Here is an 18,952-nt window from a genome sequence, read left to right as displayed (position 1 = left end):
CCATTATCTAGCTTATAACAAGTGTTCTGACTTTCCAACATCAGCCTGACGAGATGGTGTCAGCAGGAAGAGGACAAGGACTTCTCCTGGAAATAGTGTCAGGGCAATATGCTGCAGGCCTGACATGGCAGTTTTCAGACACAAAAAAGTAATGCTTTAAAATGTGTCTATGCTTTTTACAGTATTTTGGTAAAAAAAAACAAACAAACCACATTGGGCCCTGGTGCTGGAACCAAACCCCCCATTTTGAACACTGTTCTTATGGGACATTTGGTTTCGACTTATGTTTTGACTTTATTAGTTCCTGAAAACCCTGTCTTATGTCTTAAGACTGAGGACTTCCAGTATTTGAAATAAAGAATATATATTATTACAAAATGCTGTAAAATCTTGCAGGCATGCATCGTTAGACATAACTGTAAAATAGATGAATTTGTTTTCCCACTTACTTCCCTACAAGGGAAGCACTTAATACATGGCACCACATGGGTTTTCCGATGTTTGGCAACCCATATTACGGTTTTTCACTTGAACTCTGAATAATGTTCCATCAGCACACATACACAGCTTATAGCGCACCCAGTCATCGACGTACAAAAACTCCCCCGTCGAAGAACTTGGCAGTCGGGATGTGCTGACCATCACTGTTCCATTAAGGACAATGGTGTGTTCCTAGTGAGAAAACAATCCCATTTAATCACCATTCAGACTGGAGTATCATTCTATATTTATAACAAAAAACAGGCTGTACTAATAAAATTGTGTATCTTAGTACTTATGGTTAAGTACAATAATGTGGTTTAGCTAGGTCTGTACAAAGAAACGTTAGGAAACAATCTGAACAATTCCTTATAACTGGTCTGTCAAAATTTCTTTTATAGCTACTGTATGTTTTTTAATGGCTAGTAACTATAATAGTTTTTTTTTTTAACCAGTGCAAGTTAGATATGCACTAAAATTATATACTTCAGGTTCCATGTTTGTTTTGTGGGCCAAAGAAAGCAGAACAGCATTTAAAATATACTATCATACATATGTAACTACTGGTACAATTTTGCTCTCACATACTAAATTTAATGTATTAGAGAAAGTTTAGCATTATTGAAAGCAAGTCAAAGATTAATACCTCTGGCTAAAGCTAGGCAAAATGCACTTTAAATGGTTTCACATAAGCTTATACAATAGCAATGACTCTGCTTCAACTGGCAGACCTAGTTTAACTCTAGCTTAGGCCTTCCTTAAGCAGACATTTCTTTTTAGTGCATGCCAGTAGCTTAGCAGAGCCATGCCAAACATGATATTCAGTGCAAATGCTTGACAGGCTGACAAATAAATGTAGATTACAGAGTATGGTATGACCACAAACCTCTCAACATAGGTCTTGAAACAGAGCTGCAACATCAGAATGAAATGACTGGGAAAATGTTTTTTCTTTTCTTTTTTTTTTTAAGAAAAAGGAAGAGGTGCTGACAATAACACTTTAGAAAGGTCTCTGACATTAAATGGATGCACCAGCCCAAGAAGAACTTTGCCATGTGGAACAGTCTGCCCCCATAGTATGCTGGAGCACTTTTTCCCATAGATGCCTATAAGGAAAAAGTAAGTTTTCAGCAGAATAAATATGTGCCATTCAGGAAAGGGATTTCAGAGGACACCCAGGTTCCTAATTATCAAGGTACATACTGAGCACAGAGAATTCCTTTACCAGCTGGAACCAGATTCTATTCCCTCCAGATAAGAAATCCTGAATGTGTTTCAGAACAAGCTATCAACTTTAGTGAAGAGTTAGGTTATTTGTTAGACTTTAAAGACTGCCACACTAAAGTTGGAATGGGGGATATGGTACATACGGTGAAATAGTTTATAGAACAGTTCTTGCCCTTTACAGCATCATAATACTTCATCTCCACATGGATTTCCAATTCGTAGCATCTCAATCTTTGTTCAAAACCAAATTCCATTTCTGTATCAAATTATGAGATGTCTTTTTCACACAACTCAGCCCTAATAAATATATAAAGTACCAAAATCAAGGGCCATGCTCCCCCTTTTGCAGTATAATACCCCCTCCAATGCCTCACCTTCCTCCAAATTTGATTCTACAGGCAATATTTTCATGAGATCGTTCCTCAACTGCAGATATAAATATCTAGTTGATGGAGGAATTTAAAACTCCTTCACCAAATTAGTGAAAGATTTCAACTGAACATCTTCTTCAAGCTGATCTAAATATCTTAAACCAGCCTCCAGCCATTTTTCCATATCCAGAGAGAACACACACTGGGCCATCTGTGGGTTATTCACTAATGAGGTCATATATGATTTAGCAGTATCTAATGGTGGAATAAGGCTTCTTCACACCCTTAACATGTGTACCACAATTAAGTGATCTGTAAGAATGGGTCATAGAATATTGGAAGAGAAGGGCATATGTAACAAAGATGCTAAACTACAGCCTCTTGGAGCTTCCCGCTCCATCTCTAACCAAGACTGAGGGGGATCAGTGCCTATCCAAGTATGTAGACATGCTAAACGGCTTGCCCAGTAGTACCATTGGAATTCTGGGTGTCCTAATATTCCTGCATCACTGTGCTTTACCATTGCTACATATTTCAGTCTTGGGAATCTTCCCCTCCAAAGAAAGCTAGTTAATGCACCCCTAAGATGTCTAAAAACTGTGACTGGTATAATACATGGCAAATGCATAAAAGGATAGACTAATCGAGGAAGCATGGCCATTTTTATCAAATGAATTCTATCCATCAAGATGGTTCCAACTTTTCAGGTCAGTTTTTATTTTTGTAAATAATAGGGCATAGTTATCCTATATATTTTTTTAAAATCCCTAGAACCCAAAGACCCAAATATTTAAATCCATTTTGGACTCTTTGAAATAGAGCCACCCCTCTAGAATTCCCTCCTCCACCTCCCACCAACATAAGTTCAGACTTGGAGTAGTTTATTATGTAACCAGACAGATCCATAGAGATCTAAAAGCTCTCATGATGGACCCCACTACATTTGTTAAATAAAAGGAGCACATATAAAGATATTTAGGACTACCCCCTCCCAGGTGAATTCCTTATTCTAGGCACATTGAACTGGTTCTATTACCAGATCAAATAATAATGGGGACATGGGCCACCCCTGCCTATACTAAAGGGGGTAGTCATTACCCCACCAAAATTCACCCTTGCTATTGGTCATTATATAACACCTGGAGCCAAGAGGTGAAAGCTTCCGGGAAGCTAAGGTGCTTTAAGATAGTGAACATAAAAGGTCATGAGATGTGATCGAATGCTTTGTCTGCATATAATGGCACCCACTATCTTCTTTTTGGAGGCCAGATGGAAAACATTAAACAAGTGCCTCGTATGATTAGTTGAAGTACGTTCCTTTATGAAACTAGTTTGGTCTGGATAAATAATCGGCATGATCTCCTCCAGTCTGAGCTGAACGATCTTTGCCAGTAACTTTACATCTACATTTATCAATGAAATTGCCTTACGTGATGAGCATTTTAATGGGTCCTTAGATTATAGAAACATAGAAACATAGAAATGACGGCAGAAGAAGACCAAACGGCCCATCCAGTCTGCCCAGCAAGCTTCACATTTTTTTCTCATACTTATCTGTTTCTCTTAGCTCTTTGGTTCTATTTCCCTTCCACCCCCACCATTAATGTAGAGAGCAGTGATGGAGCTGCAACCAAGTAAAATATCAAGCTTGATTAGTTAGGGGTAGTAGGGGTAGTAACCGCCGCAATAAGCAAGCTACACCCATGTTTATTTGTTTTACCCAGACTGTGTTATTCAGCCCTTATTGGTTGTTTTTCTTCTCCCCTGCCGTTGAAGCAGGGAGCTATGCTGGATATGCGTGTAGTATCAGTTTTTCTTCTCCCCTGCCGTTGAAGTAGAGAGCTATGCTGGATATGCGTGAAGTATCAGTTTTTCTTCTCCCCTGCGGTTGAAGCAGGATATGCATTGAAAGTGAAGTATCAGGCTTATTTGGTTTGGGGTAGTAACCGCCGTAACAAGCCAGCTACTCCCCGCTTTGTGAGTGCGAATCCTTTTTTCTTCTCCCCTGCCGTTGAAGCAGAGAGCTAGGCTGGATATGCGTGAAGTATCAGTTTTTCTTCTCCCCTGCCGTTGAAGCAGAGAGCTATGCGTGAAGTATCAGTTTTTCTTCTCCCCTGCCGTTGAAGCAGAGAGCTATGCTGGATATGTATTGAAAGTGAAGTATCAGGCTTATTTGGTTTGGGGTAGTAACCGCCGTAACAAGCCAGCTACTCCCCACTTTGTGAGTGCGAATCCTTTTTTCCACATTTCCTCTTGCTGTTGTAGCTTAGAGTGATGTTGGAGTCACAGTAACCATGTGTATGTTTATTGAATAAGGGTATTATCTCCAGGCAGTAGCCGTCATTCTGGCGAGCCACCCACTCTTTATTGACGGCCTCTTGATTTTATGGATCCACAGTGTTTATCCCACGCCCCTTTGAAGTCCTTCACAGTTCTGGTCTTCACCACTTCCTTCGGAAGGGCATTCCAGGCATCCACCACCCTCTCCGTGAAGAAATACTTCCTGACATTGGTTCTGAATCTTCCTCCCTGGAGCTTCAAATCGTGACCCCTGGTTCTGCTGATTTTTTTCCTATGGAAAAGGTTTGTCGTTGTCATTTTTTCCTATGGAAAAGGTTTGTCGTTGTCATTGGATCATTAAAACCTTTCAAGTATCTGAAAGTCTGTATCATATCACCTCTGCTCCTCCTTTCCTCCAGGGTGTACATATTTAGATTCTTCAATCTCTCCTCATAAGTCTGTATCATATCATATCATAAGTCTGTATCATATCACCTCTGCTCCTCCTTTCCTCCAGGGTGTACATATTTAGATTCTTCAATCTCTCCTCATAAGTCTGTATCATATCATATCATAAGTCTGTATCATATCACCTCTGCTCCTCCTTTCCTCCAGGGTGTACATATTTAGATTCTTCAATCTCTCCTCATAAGTCATTTGATGAAGACCTTCCACCTTTTTGGTCACCCTTCTCTGGACCGCCTCCATCTTGTCTCTGTCTCTTCGGAGATACGGTCTCCAGAACTGAACACAATACTCCAGGTGAGGTCTCACCAAGGACCTGTACAAGGGGATAATCACTTCCCTTTTCTTACTCGATATTCCTCTCTCTATGCAGCCCAGCATTCTTCTGGCTTTAGCTATCGCCTTGTCACATTGTTTCGCCGACTTCAGATCATTAGACACCATCACCCCAAGGTCTCTCTCCTGCTCCGTGCACATCAGCCTTTCTCCCCCCATCGAATACAGTTCATTCGGATTTCCACTCCCCATATGCATGACTTTGCACTTCTTGGCATTGAATGTCAGCTGCCATGTCTTCGACCACTCTTCCATCTTCCTTAAATCCCGTCTCATTCTCTCCACTCCTTCCGGCGTGTCCACTCTGTTGCAGATCTTAGTGTCATCCACAAAAAGACATATCTTACCTTCTATCCCTTCCGCAATGTCGCTCACAAAGATATTGAAAAGGACCGGTCCCAACACCGATCCCTGCGGTACACCGCTTAAAACCGCTCTCTCTTCAGAGAGAGTTCCATTTACCATCACACATTGTCTTCTGTCCGTCAACCAGTTTGCAATCCAGGCCACCACCTCGGCACTCACTCCTAAGCTTCTCATTTTATTCACCAGTCTCCTGTGCGGGACAGTGTCAAAAGCTTTGCTGAAATCCAAGTAGATGACATCGAGTGCTCTTCCTCGATCCAATTCCTTGGTTACCCAGTCAAAAAAGTCAATCAGATTTGTCTGACAGGATCTTCCAATGGTGAATCCATGCTGCCTCTGGTCCAGCAATTCTCCCGACTGTAGATAGTTCACTATTCTCTCTTTCAACAGTGACTCCATTACTTTTCCCCACCACCGAAGTGAGGCTAACCGGTCTGTAGTTACCAGCCTCTTCTCTGTTCCCACTCTTGTGAAGCGGGACCACCACCGCTCTCCTCCAATCATTCGGCACCACTCCCGTTTCTAGGGATCTATTGAATAGGTCACACAGCGGACCTGCCAGCACATCTCTGAGCTCCCTCAGTATTCTGGGATGAACTTCATCAGGCCCCATGGCTTTGTCCACTTTCAGTTTCACCAGCTCTTCCCATACATTTTCTACTGTAAATGGAGTTACATCTACTCCATTCCCCTCCAGTTTCTTGTTAACTAGTGTCGGTCCTTCTCCAGGGTCCTCTTTAGTGAACACAGAACTGAAGTATTCATTTAATATTTCTGCCATTTCTTCGTCTCTCTCCACGCATTGATCCTTTCCACCTTTCAATTTCACTATACCATTTTGAACTTTTCTCTTTTCACTGATATATCTGAAAAATGTTTTGTTACCACTCTTTACCTCTTTGGCAATCCTCTCTTCCGCTTGACTTTTTGCCATCTTGATTAATTTCTTCGTCTCCCTCAGTTCTACCAGATATTCTTCTTTGTGTTCCTCCTTTTGGGATCTTTTATATTTCTTGAATGCTGTTCTTTTAGCCTTTATTTTGTCAGCCACCTCCTTTGAGAACCAGATAGGTTTCATTTTTCTTTTGCTTTTCTTTACTTTTCTAACATATAGATTAGTTGCCTTGGTGATTGCTCCTTTTAGATTCCTTTTAGATTCCTTTTAGATTCCTTTTAGAATTTTAGATTCCTTTTAGAATCCTTTTAGATTCCTTTTAGAATCCTTTTAGATTCCTTTTAGATTCCTTTTAGATTCTTTATATACTGAAAACAATAAAGGCCTCCAGTCAGGATTTCCCACATTCACCCCAGGTGTTCACAAATAATTGAATAATTCACTTAAATGAGGGACTACTAAATCTGCAAATGCCTTATAAAATTCAATTGGGAATCCATAAGACCCTGAAGGTTTGCCTCCAGTCAGCGCTTTCATTGCTCACTTTACCTCGTCTGGTGTGATAGGTTTTGTTATTACTGCAGCATCCTCTGGGGAGAGAGGGGGCAATCCCGGGGCTTCCAAAAAACCAATTTCCCCTTTTGCCAATACAGATTGGACTTGTAGAAAGTAGAAAAATGAGCTGCAAACAGTTTATTTCTAGGAGCAAATGATTAAGGTTCCCCTGGCCATCTCCAGTACTCTAGCTGGTCTTAACCATTTTTATAAGCAAAAGGGCTGCTCTTCCCCCGTTCATAATATCTTTGTCTAGAAAAGCAGAATGCCTTCTCCATATTTGAGACTTGCAACTGTTTTAATTTATCCCTGGTCAAAGTCAGTTAAGTGTATTCTTTTAGACCCTTTAACTCAGTGTTTCCCAACCCTCTCCTGGAGGCACACCTAGCAGGTCAGGTTTTCAGGATTGCCGCAATAAATATGCATGAGATTGATTTGCATACCCTGGGTCTCCAATGTATGCAAATCTCTCTCATGCATATTCATTATGGATATTCTGAAAACCTGACTGGTTAGGTGTGCCTCCAGGAGAGGGTTGGGAAACACTGCTTTAACTTATGCATCTGTTGCAAAGACAATATTTGGGATTCTAACTCTTTTTGTTCTTTTTTTTTCCTCTGGCAATTAAGGTAACTATCATGAGAGATTATCACTCCTCTCACTACCTCCTTAAGGGCCTCCCATCTCAATGTGGGACTGTACGCTGTAGATAGATTAGGTGTATCATAGTCTTGTATAGCCTCTCAGAGTTTTTCCTCAAAAGGTCTTCCCACCCAATAAGGAAATGTTTTGTCTCCATTATCTAAAACAGCCTGATGCCGTGGAAGAGGACCAGAAGGCTCATTTGCATATTACTCCCTGCATCCCCTGGGAGAGAAGTCCAGAGGTCACCGCAAGCGTTCCAGGGATTAAATTCCACAGCCCCAGTTTCCAGAGGCCCCGCACCCTTTGCAGTAGAAGAGGACTGGAACAGCAAGCAAGTCTCAAACCTTCAATTATTTGAGTGAAGATCAATTTAACGGTGGTTAAAGAGAATTGGTAAGTATAGCTTTGGGAAATCTTTGGACTTTTAAAGTTTGGAGAAAGGTGAAATAGTTGGATATCTTCTTAAAGTTTGTGTGTGTGTGAGGTATTAAGCAAGCCAGAGATAGTTAATTCTAGTGTCTGTCTTTCCTACCCTTTCAACCCTTGATTTTTAGGCAAGAAACACTTTCTCATTAGAAATCAATCAGGCTCTTATCTAAATCATACTATTGTACCAGCCCTTATTGAAAGCTTAATCATCCCGTTGTAGGACACTAGCAGATTTATTAGTAAATACACCTGTAAATTTAAAGTACTCTAATTCCAACTCCCTTAGTATCCTAAACTTAACTAGGAACTCAATAAAATTATGAAGGCAGCAGTCCAGCAGCAAGAAGACTTTCCAGACTTTTGCATTGAGTGTCACATGTATGATTTTTTACCTGCCGCTGAGAGATTGTATGTGTGCACTTGGTTCAAAGAGCTCCTGACTCTCAGGGAATTAGTCCGATCTCTGGAGGCTAGAGTAGCAGACTTGGAGGAGCTGAGGCAGACAGAGAGGTACATTGATGAGACCTTCAGGGAGATAGTAGCCAAGTCCCAAATCCAGTCTGGCAGCCCCAGTGCTGCCTTGGATCAGAAAGGTCTCCCAGTAGGAGAACATCACCCTGGTGTAACAGGAAGTGATCCTGTAGCAAGGATCTGCTCTCCAGGTGATGTATTGTCCTCTTGCACTGAGGACAAGTCACCCAGGGCTACTGCCCAGGAGGGAAGGGTTAGGTAGACCATCATAGTTGGTGATTCAATTATTAGAAATGGACGTGAGGACCGTCTGGTAACTTTCCTGGCTGTGTGAAGGTGGCAGACCTCACACGTTACCTAGTTAGGATTATACACAGTGCTGGGAAGGAGACGGCTGTCGTGGTACATGTGGGCACCAACGACATAGGAAAATGTGGGAGAGAGGTTCTGGAAGCCAAATTTAGGATTTTAGGTAGAAAGCTGAAATCCAGAACCTCCAGGGTGGCATTCTCCGAAATGTTTCCTGTTCCACGTGCAGATCCCCAGAGGCAGGCAGAGCTCCAGAGTTTCAAGGTGTGGATGAGACGATGGTGTAGGGAAGAGGGATTCAGTTTTGTAAGGAACTGGGGAAACTTTTCCAAAAGGATGGGCTCCACCTTAACTAGAGTGGAACCAAACTGCTGGCACTAACTTTTAAAAAGGAGCTAGAGCAGCTTTTAAATTAGAACAAGGGGGAAAGCAGACAGTCACTCAGCAGTGCTTGGTTCGGAGAAATGTATCCTTGAAGGATACTAATGAAACAGGAGAGTTAGGGCATCCCAACAGAGAGGTTCCAATAAAAGCATGTCCATGTGCCGAGCTATTATCCCTAAGAACTGAAAAGCAGGTTGTTAATACAAACAAAAAACACACTTTGAAATGTCTGTATGCCAATGCCAAAAGTCTAAGAAGTAAGATGGGAGAGTTAGAGTGTATAGCAGTAAATGATGAGATTGACATAACTGGCATCACAGAGACCTGGTGGAAGGAGGATAATCAATGGGACAGTGCTATATCAGGGTACAAATTATATTGCAATGATAGGGAGGATCAACTTGGTGGGGATATGGCACGTTATGTCCAGGAAGGTATAAAGTCCAACAGGATAAAGATCATCTCTTGACTAGCTCTCTCAATTCTGGATCTATTTGTGAATTTACATATCAGTTCCATTCCCACCCCCAATGCATAATCTTGTGGTGTTGAATTCCAGAAGAAACTCCCTCAAATTAATATAGAATGCAGATTGCTCACTGTTGGGACCATACACTGCCATTGACGTCACAGCTTAGCCAAAGAGGCCACCATCTAGAATTATGTATCAATCTTCAGGGTCACACAGTGAACGGTGCACCTGTAGTGGGAGAGCATTATCAATCAAAATATGTACTTCTCTGCTAAAGAAGGAGTATGATGCTGCATAAACTGTCTTACCCAGGACCTTTTCTCATGCTCTTTGGCTACAAGGTGCGTTTCCTGCAAAAACACTATAGAGGCTTTCTGATTCTTAATAAATTGCAGTATTATTGATCTTTTTACTGGTGAGGAGATTCCTCTGAAATTAAGGGATATTATCTTTAAGTCATTCATCCTTACCTACTAGAGAGCTGACACATAAAATAAAGAAGTGTAAGTAATTAGACCATATCTTGTACACATCAATTTCATCTTAAAGTATAATATAGTTGACTCTACAACATTTTGTAAACCTTTATATCTCATGCTTTGCTTTACATTTTTCTTACCCCCTTCAACAACTTGCCCACCAAACCCCCTTTCCCCAACCATACCCTTACTCATCCCTCTTTGATCCGGATGCATCTTTGTTTCCCCCCCACCTTAATTTCTCCCAAGTCCCCCTTTCACGCTATATCTCAGTAATACCCCTTCCCTCTTAAGCTCTGATAATATTCCTCTGCTTGTCCTGCTTCTCTTATGGCTATATAAAACGCCAATAAGAAAAAAAGATAAAACAGTTTCTATTAAGAGAATCAGACTATGTTCACCACCGGAGCGTAAATTTGTGTTCGGAAGTCACTGCCCTTCACAGAGCACTCAAGTGAAAAAATAATGCAAAAAAAAAAAAAAAAAAAAAAAGAGAGAAAAACAACAATATCCGCCATGGGTACATTTCTGAAGGCACAGCATTGCAGAGTCGATTGACAGGTATCAAATTAATTTATTTATTTAAGAGTTTTTATATACCGTCATTAAGTTATTCATCATCATAACGGTTTACAATAGGGCACCAGGTAAAAAAATATATTGGTCGTACATTACATAGGTGGTGCCAGTAGTATTCGGTAACAATAAGGTGTTTATTAGGGGGGTTAAGTGTTTCATAGCAATATGTCCTGAAGGTTGCCTACAGTTAAAAAAATGTTGAAATAATTCAGTAAGGATTTAAATGTTTCTGCGTTTCTCTATTTAAGCTTGGATTATGACATCTCTTAAGTTGTATAGAGCGCCAAAGTCCAGAAGAGACTTGTTTTTTCCTTCCTGGTCGTTGTAGCCTACAACAAAGTCTTGTTTGGTTATAAATTAATCTTCTTGAGCGCTCTCCTTGCACCAAAAGAATGAACCTCTCGGCCTCATTTAATTGTATAGATTGCAGAATTAGACTCATGTTGGATTCGTATCTTTTAATTTCTATTTTATTTTTTTCTAATGCTTTTTTTTAAATTGTTGTTCTTGTGAATGTAATATTGTAAATCGCCATGAACCTTGGAGAGAGCGATATATAAAAACATTTTTAAAATAAATTTCGAGTCATGCTGTATATATCTGTTTTGATTCGGTGAAATAGTCTTTCGCAGCACCCAGCTGAATTGGCCTCTGCACCCGTTCTGCATGCCATTGCCATCTTTACCTGCCGCCATTTAACTGTATCTATTTTTTTTTACTTGCCTTTTCCAGTGGAGGCAGTGAAAAGAATACAAAAAACAGCACAACTCCCAAAAATTCAGTTTGTGTGGAGGCACTCATTCCCAGTCTTTCCACTTAATCCTTTACTTCGCATGTTTTCCCCCTCCCTCGGCCTAACATACTTTTCCCGCTTAAACTTCACAACGAATGCCGTTAACGGGATGGCCAGACCATTCGGTGTTAATATTAAGTAGGAACTTTTTCACAGCGTCAACTGTCTCCAATATCGTCGTAGTACCCACCATTACCTTCGATCTCACAAGATACAGCAGTTCATACGGGAGGCCCTTGGCCTGCAATGCCTGGTTTTGTCTTGTGGTACTTGTTTTTGCATTGGCTAGGAGAATCTTGAAATATGTAAAATTAGTGCGAACTGTACATCAGATCTTTCTTTTGGCTTACCTTGGCTATAAATCAAGATTTATTCCCATAATTACAGAACTGGATAATTACCGCTCTAGGTTTCCCTCCAGAAGCAGGGCCCGATGTGCTCTTCAACTTCAGCAGGTCTTTCCCTTGTTTCCATCTCTAAGGACTCCAATAGCCACTTTGAAAAAACGCTACAGGGTCCTTTCCCTCCACAGGCTCAGGGAGACTTACAATTCGTATATTTTTACAGGGGCCTCTATTCTCTAGGTAATCAAGTTTTTTGGTATGTACAGAGTATTTTCTCTCTAACATATCAACTTTTGCACTGTTTGATGTGAGAGACATCTCAATATCTTCCATGCGATCCATGATTTCATTTATTCTTGCAGCATTTTCTTGGACTGAGGAGACCAGTGCATCTACTTTTTCCACTATAACCGTCAACTTAGTATTAATATCTGTCAATAGCTTTTGGGAAAATTGTTCAAACAATTGTTGGACTGCTCTAATGCCTTTTTGCGAAGTTGATAGTGCTGGCTATTCCTCATCTGTGTCTGTATCTTTTGCCTGTGTTTCTTTTCTCGCTGCTCCTTTCACTGTGGCCCGCTGCGATGTGCTAGTTTATTCGCCCCAAAGAGTTAGTATTCATTTTTTAGACATTTCGCAGATCCCAATGTTTCAATTTCCAAAGCAAGAGTTTAAAATAATATAAAATAAAAACAACACCGAGGGAGCTGGTCTGATTCATGTCTGCTCACAAGCATGCCATCATGTGACCCCCCCTTATGCTTTAAGTACTTAATCTTGACTTAAAGGATATGAACTTGTTCTTATAGAATCCACTCAGCTCTCAAGAATTATTTTTATTTAATTTTTCACACAATTATATATTAAAGTTATTTACTCACATTTTTATTATTCATGTATGACTTATCACATAATTTTGAGTATACTCATCACTAGTTGTTATATTTTGACTTATGATGTCATATTGACACTTATTTACTCTATTCATTCTTGCATTTATTTTTACCATTTATATCATTGCATTTGTTCTTTTTACCCGTGTTACTCTTAGTTCAACTTACATAGTTATATTTGCTAGTTAGGTTTAAGAGTTAATGCATCCTTTTTAGCGCATTCCATCTTAAAAGGGGGAAACTGTAGGAATAAGCCAGTCACCCTAAAAGATGTGTGCAACTGAACCAAAATCTGCAGGCCTGAACAAGACTGAGCCTCATAAAATGGAGTTTCATGCCATGTGATGACCTTTGCAGTTTCAATGCCTGGAAACTACATAGTAGGAAGAAGCTGGCATTGTTCTTCCCAACAGACAACTGTCTGCATCTCACAATTAGCTGGTACACTCCGGACACAGAACTAAGCCAAGCCATGGCCTTGGAGAAATTTTGTATCATCACCAATTATGAGGCTGCATATACGTACTAGCTAAGCTGAAGTTATATCACAGCCCATCAATCCTATGCCTATGGGAGGTGGTAACATCCAATCCAGATCAATATTGGGACCCTATGCATATATATAAAGCCCCGAGCATTAAAAAAACCCCAAAAAACAAAAACTTTCGACTTTACAGCAAGGAAGACAAAAGGGAACTTCTCCCTATTCCGTTGCTGCCGCCTACGTAAACTTTATGCTTGTGAATTTGGCACATGAGACTCTCTTTCATGAAGCTCTAGCTAAGCTTCAAGACAGGGTTCAAAGCTTGGCCCAGCTTTATTTCATAACTGTGGAATGCTTGCCAGTCTCATGACTGATTAAGCCCTAGCAAGTTAGCTATTTTCACCCTGTTCTTGAATGCATAGCTCACAGAAGCATCTGAGAGTCTTCCTGGTGCTGTCCCGAGACCGTGGTGTTAGCTCAACCTCTGGCAGTAGGTTGCTTACCCCACTACAGGTGCACCGTTCACAGTGTGACCCTGAAGTCTGATATGTAATTCTAGATGGTAGCCTCTGGCTAAGCTGTGACATCTACGGCAGTGTATGGTCCCAACAGTGAACAATCTGCATTCTATATTAATTTGAGAGAGTTTCTTCTGGAATTCAAGACCACAAGATTGTGCATTGGGGGTGGGAATGGAACGGATATGTAAATTCAAAAATAGATCCTGAATTGAGAGAGCTAGTCAAGAGACAAGGGTTGGTCTTATGAATTTGATAGAATTGTTTGGGTCGGTGGAGATCAAGAGAGAACAGAACAAAACGCAAAGATTATTCTTTCTTCTTTCCCAGACATCACACCTATAGTCACATAGGTTATTTTCTTTGTGTAACGGTACACTGGTAGCTACTGCTCTGGCCTCTGAAATTTTAACTTGTACAATATCAGATTTATTTATATACCGAAGTATAGCTGAGTGCCTTCACCCCGGTTTACAGTGAAACAACTTCATACAGAGAACGAGTTATAAAACTTCATACAGATCACCATAACAGGCTGTTTTAGACTTTGGAGATTAAACATTTCCTTATTGGGCTGGCCTTACAGTCCTGATCTGCCCTCAAATGCTGTATTTCATTATATTTAAACTATTTCATTAATTTGTTTAAAATAAATCTGCACAATAGTTGTCAGAATGGTTGATGTGGGGATCACCACCTCTTCCTTGACTGAGCCACAGTAAATGGATCTGCCCAATAGAATCTACGAGGTACTTCCAAGTAACTTGGACAGACCACTTTCAGAGACAGGATGGACCAATAGTCTGACCTAGCATGACTGTTCATATGTTAATCTGGTTAACAGCTGTGCCTTATAGGGGTAAGATTTATTGATACAATGATTTTACATACCTTCTACTTGTCTCTATCTTATTTTGAATGCAGAAAATCTTGATATCTATAGCAATACAATACACATTTGTCAAAATACTCACAGCCTTTAGTTCCATGTCTTTTCCCATTCGAAACTCAATAGTTTTACCCATAATGAACACGCCTTCATTCCCCCGTACAATGGCATGCTCATCGGTTTTAATATTTAGGTCACTGGTAGCATTACTGGTGATCTGCAACACAAAAAAATACAAAAGAGAATTACCATGACTAATTACATGCAATGCAGAAATAGCTCCTTTACCATCTGAACACATCTTAGCTGCTTTGTAACTTGCTCAGAAATTGGAAACGAGGCAAACTAATAATTTAAAAAATAAGTCAATGGATATATGAAAATATCATCTGAAAAACATACTTTTTTCACTTGTTTATTATAGTCCGGAAACAGATTAACTGTACAGATGCTCAAAGTATTGACAGAAATATGATAATCTCTGGATTTTTTTTCCAGATGATTTGGAAATATCATCATGATAAAAGCACCATTATCTGGCATATGATAACATAGTAATTGATGGTAGATAAAGATCAAAAAGGTCCATCCAATCTGTCCAGCAAGGTGTTGTAGGCTGTAACTGCTGCTCCATGCAGGGTACCTCAATGCAGAAATATTAGACCAAAACTACCTCCTGAGGAGCTGCACTTCCTGCAGGGCCGACGTCAGATTAAAATCTGATCCGTCTCCAACTGCTATCAGGAGTACACTATAACCATTGGTCCTGAGTCCATCTGTCTACACTAAGGAAAACGAAATTATCAGGTAAGTAATTTCTTCATTTCTTGCCCACTTCTAACCTCTCTCTGTCTTTTTTGTGATAAGGCCTACAGAACTGAACTGAACACAGTACTCCAGATGAGACTTCACTAGTATCTTGTTCTTCTTTTTTTCCTGCTGAGTATGACTCTCTCTATACAGCCCAGCATCCTTATGGCCCTAGTCAGCATCTTGTCGTATTGCTTCACCACCTTCATATCATCTGACACTATCACCCCATCTCTCTCCCGGTCCGTGCACATCTGACTCTCAACCCCATCATGTAAAGTTCCTTTGGATTTCTGCATTCCAAATGGAAGATTCTGCACTTCTTGGCATTGAATCCTAGTTGCCAAACTTCAACCACATCTCCTAGTGTCATCTACAAAAAGACAAAAACTTTTCTTTCTAACTGTTTGCGATATTGCTCACAAAAGATATTGAACAAAACCCTTCTCTGAGTTCATTAGTCACTTTACCAATTTCTAATCCAATCCACCACCCTGAGACCTCATGCATAGGTAACTGGTATGGACCATTCATTGAATATGCTGGTTATCTAAGAGTTTCCTGCTCTTGGCAGAAGCCTAGAAGGAATAGGAGAGGAGGGAGTGATGCAGGAGTAGACAGAGCAGAGTTACTATGCTTCCTAATGCTGACTATCATTCTATTTAAACCTTCTTGGAAGCAGTTTAAAAAAGAGAGCCCTGCTACTAGATGCCGGTTAGCTGAGCGCTGAATAATAGGGCTTTTACTGTACTTACATTAAAACTTTATTTAACTGAAAGATGGTTATCATGTGCCCCCAATTTACAAGTTTCACAATGAAAGAAGTAGAAAAGACATAGTGCCTGATTTTAAAAAGGTTATGCGCGCTGGGCCTATTTTAAAAAGGCCCGGCGACGCGCGTAAAGCCCCGGGACGCGTGTAAGTCCCGAGGCTTTACTAAAGGGGCGGTCCGGGGGCGGGGCCAGTGGCAGGCACAAAAGGTAAAATAAAAGTTTGGGGGGGGTTAGAGTAGCACTAAGGGGAGGAAAGGTTAGGGGGAAGGGAATGGGGGAAGGCAGTGCGGCTCAGCGTGCGCAAGGTGCACAATTGTGCACCCCCTTGTGCGTGCCGACCCCAGATTTTATAACTTGCGCGCGCAAGTTATAAAATTGGGTGTACATGTGTGCGTGCCGGGCAGCGTGCACACATTTACGCCGTGCACACCTTTTTAAAATCTACCCCATAGCATTTACATTTTATAGAAATGTAAATTTTTTTTTTAAAGGTTTAAACTACTATTTAAACTACTGAAATTAAAATGGTTAACCATTTAAACTTTGCGGGGAAGGTGAGGAGACAGCCCTGCAGCTCCTGAGTGCCCTTTGCCCCAGCCATGGGAACTATGCAGCAAGCTAAGAAAGGGCAAACCATACAGTATCCCGGGGTCCTTTATGTGTGCTTCTAAAAATGTTATTTACGCTTTCGTTTGCCCTTGTGTGGCCAATATAAATATATGCACAAGGTGGACAGTTAGACAATGCTTTATCGAACACAGAAGTAATGTGCAGATCCTTAAGGAAAATGCTCCTTTGGTTACACACTGAAAGGCAGTTTCACATTCTGTGAATAACATCAAGTGTCGAGCAATGGTTATTCTGCTGAGAAGGCGATATATCTGGTAAACTCCAGAGGTGTATACAGCGATTCATATATACTTGGCACATCAAGTTTCCCCAGGGATTAAATGAGGCTATTGAATGGGCAGCATTTATGGGTTGATTTCTGCTATTACCATAGGTGTATTGAGTTATGGAGGCATTTCAGCATGAAAATTGTGAACCCCATGAATATTTTAACTATTGGGGTAGCATTATTATGCATGGGTCATGCACGTCTTGAGTGAGTTTCATTTCAAGTCGGCAGTTTTAATGCATGGGTGTGGCATTGACGGACCTTGTCAGTTGTAATGTCCTCTATCAGGTCGGGTTGTAGGATTATTTTTATAGAGTGGTTGGTAGAATTTTTCGTTTCGCCTTGTGCTTTCATTGGGTCTGCAGAATGTTTTGTTTTGTTTTTATTGTTGGTTCTGCGATGGGATTGTTGCATTAGATGGTGGTTGGATATGGTCATTGGTTCGTTAGCAGGAAGGATAGTCTTCACAGATCGTTTGTTGGGAGGTTGTAATTGGCCAGTGTGCCTTTTAAATGGGTTGCAAAACAAAAAAAGTCCAAATGTGTTGCAACCGACGCGCTTGAAAGACTGCCCGGTGGTAAAAAAAAAATAAAAAAAAAATTAATTCATAGCCCCTGAAGAAGCAGCAGCAAAACATGGTATCATGTTGGGCATGCTTATTGGTTCAACAATGATGAATGAAAAGACAAAAATGGAAAAAGAAAGAAAGAAAAAAGAAAGGAAGCGAGGGGAAGTATATTTAATTCAATATTTAAATTCATCAATGGTATAATTCCAAGACATTATACATCTTTCGGACCGATAATTATATGAGACCCAGCTGGTTATCAAGAACATTAATTGTTCATTTACCTTGGGTGGTATGAAGGTCCATTTATAAAAATAAATAATTTATTGCATTCTTGATTATTTAATTAAGCAACACGATTGTTTGATTATTCAGTGACTTTTAAATGGGTTGGGCATTATGAGATGTTACACTGGCGTTTGTATGCTGTGAAAGGTCCAGTTTCTATTTTTCAGTGTTTGGCAGTATTGGCGAGTACTATGCGTGTATGCGATTCTTTTGGTGGTAAGTGAGGCTCTGCTCCATATATATTATGTGAAGGTTTTTTTGAATTGTTTATGACTGGTTGTATTTTTTGTTTTTAGATGCACACTGAAGCAGTGTTTGGTTGATGCCACCCTTCGGCAGGAACATCTTTCATTATTGTTTGAATTTATGCTCGATGTGGTCATAAGATTAGATCATAATTGTAGAGGTAATTTTTGTTATATTAAGTTTAAGGAATTGTGTTTGGAAATTATAATGGTAATGATATTGTGTGTTTTTCAGCAAAACCAGTAGTTCTCCCTGATGAAGCTCGATTGAACAAAATAAGGGTCCCTTGTTGGAGTCTTAGTAGTATGACGGAAAGGAGCTCTTCCAGTGTGGTGGTATTGTCCTAGTTTGGATACATCTTCAGCGTTGATTTTTCAACCATAGAAGTCTTCTGTTAGTGAATATTGCTCTAATTTGGCGATTTCATTCAAATTTTGGTGTGAATATATTTTTCAATGCGGAGAAGTTATTTATAGTCATCTATAAAGACATTTTGCATAATTAGTGGGAGTTGAGCTCCCGGGAACACCCGGGAGGCGGTGTGGCGCTTTATGTCCAGGATGGCATAGAGTCCAACAGGATAAACATCCTGCATGAGACTAAATGCAAAATTGAATCTTTATGGGTAGAAATCCCTTGTGTGTCGGGGAAGACTATAGTGATAGGAGTATACTACCGTCCACCTGGTCAAGATGGTGAGACGGA

The 18,952-nt window shown here is 40.4% G+C and overlaps 1 protein-coding gene and 1 long non-coding RNA gene across 3 annotated transcripts in view; one reads left to right on the top strand and one right to left on the bottom strand.

Annotated features, from left to right (window-relative positions):
* Positions 1 to 412: 412 nt before the first annotated feature.
* SGCB (sarcoglycan beta) overlaps positions 413 to 18,952 on the bottom strand; it is a 112,923-nt gene continuing 94,383 nt past the window's right edge. For both annotated transcript variants that reach the window (XM_029587844.1, XM_029587838.1), the window contains exons 5-6: positions 14,750 to 14,881; positions 413 to 672 (exon numbers count right to left, since the gene is read on the bottom strand). In XM_029587844.1, coding sequence (XP_029443704.1) covers positions 469 to 672; positions 14,750 to 14,881 — 336 coding nt within the window. In that variant the 3' untranslated portion in view covers positions 413 to 468. The remainder of the gene's footprint in view (positions 673 to 14,749; positions 14,882 to 18,952) is intronic.
* Positions 907 to 18,952, top strand: part of LOC115083827 — a 41,661-nt gene continuing 23,615 nt past the window's right edge. The window contains exons 1-2 of the long non-coding RNA XR_003854411.1: positions 907 to 1,599; positions 7,787 to 8,013. This is a non-coding gene — a long non-coding RNA (uncharacterized LOC115083827). The remainder of the gene's footprint in view (positions 1,600 to 7,786; positions 8,014 to 18,952) is intronic.

This window comes from Rhinatrema bivittatum, chromosome 1 (assembly GCF_901001135.1).
Source record: "Rhinatrema bivittatum chromosome 1, aRhiBiv1.1, whole genome shotgun sequence".
In the NCBI taxonomy this organism is placed as follows: domain Eukaryota; kingdom Metazoa; phylum Chordata; class Amphibia; order Gymnophiona; family Rhinatrematidae; genus Rhinatrema; species Rhinatrema bivittatum.
This window is presented reverse-complemented; position numbering and strand designations above follow the sequence as displayed.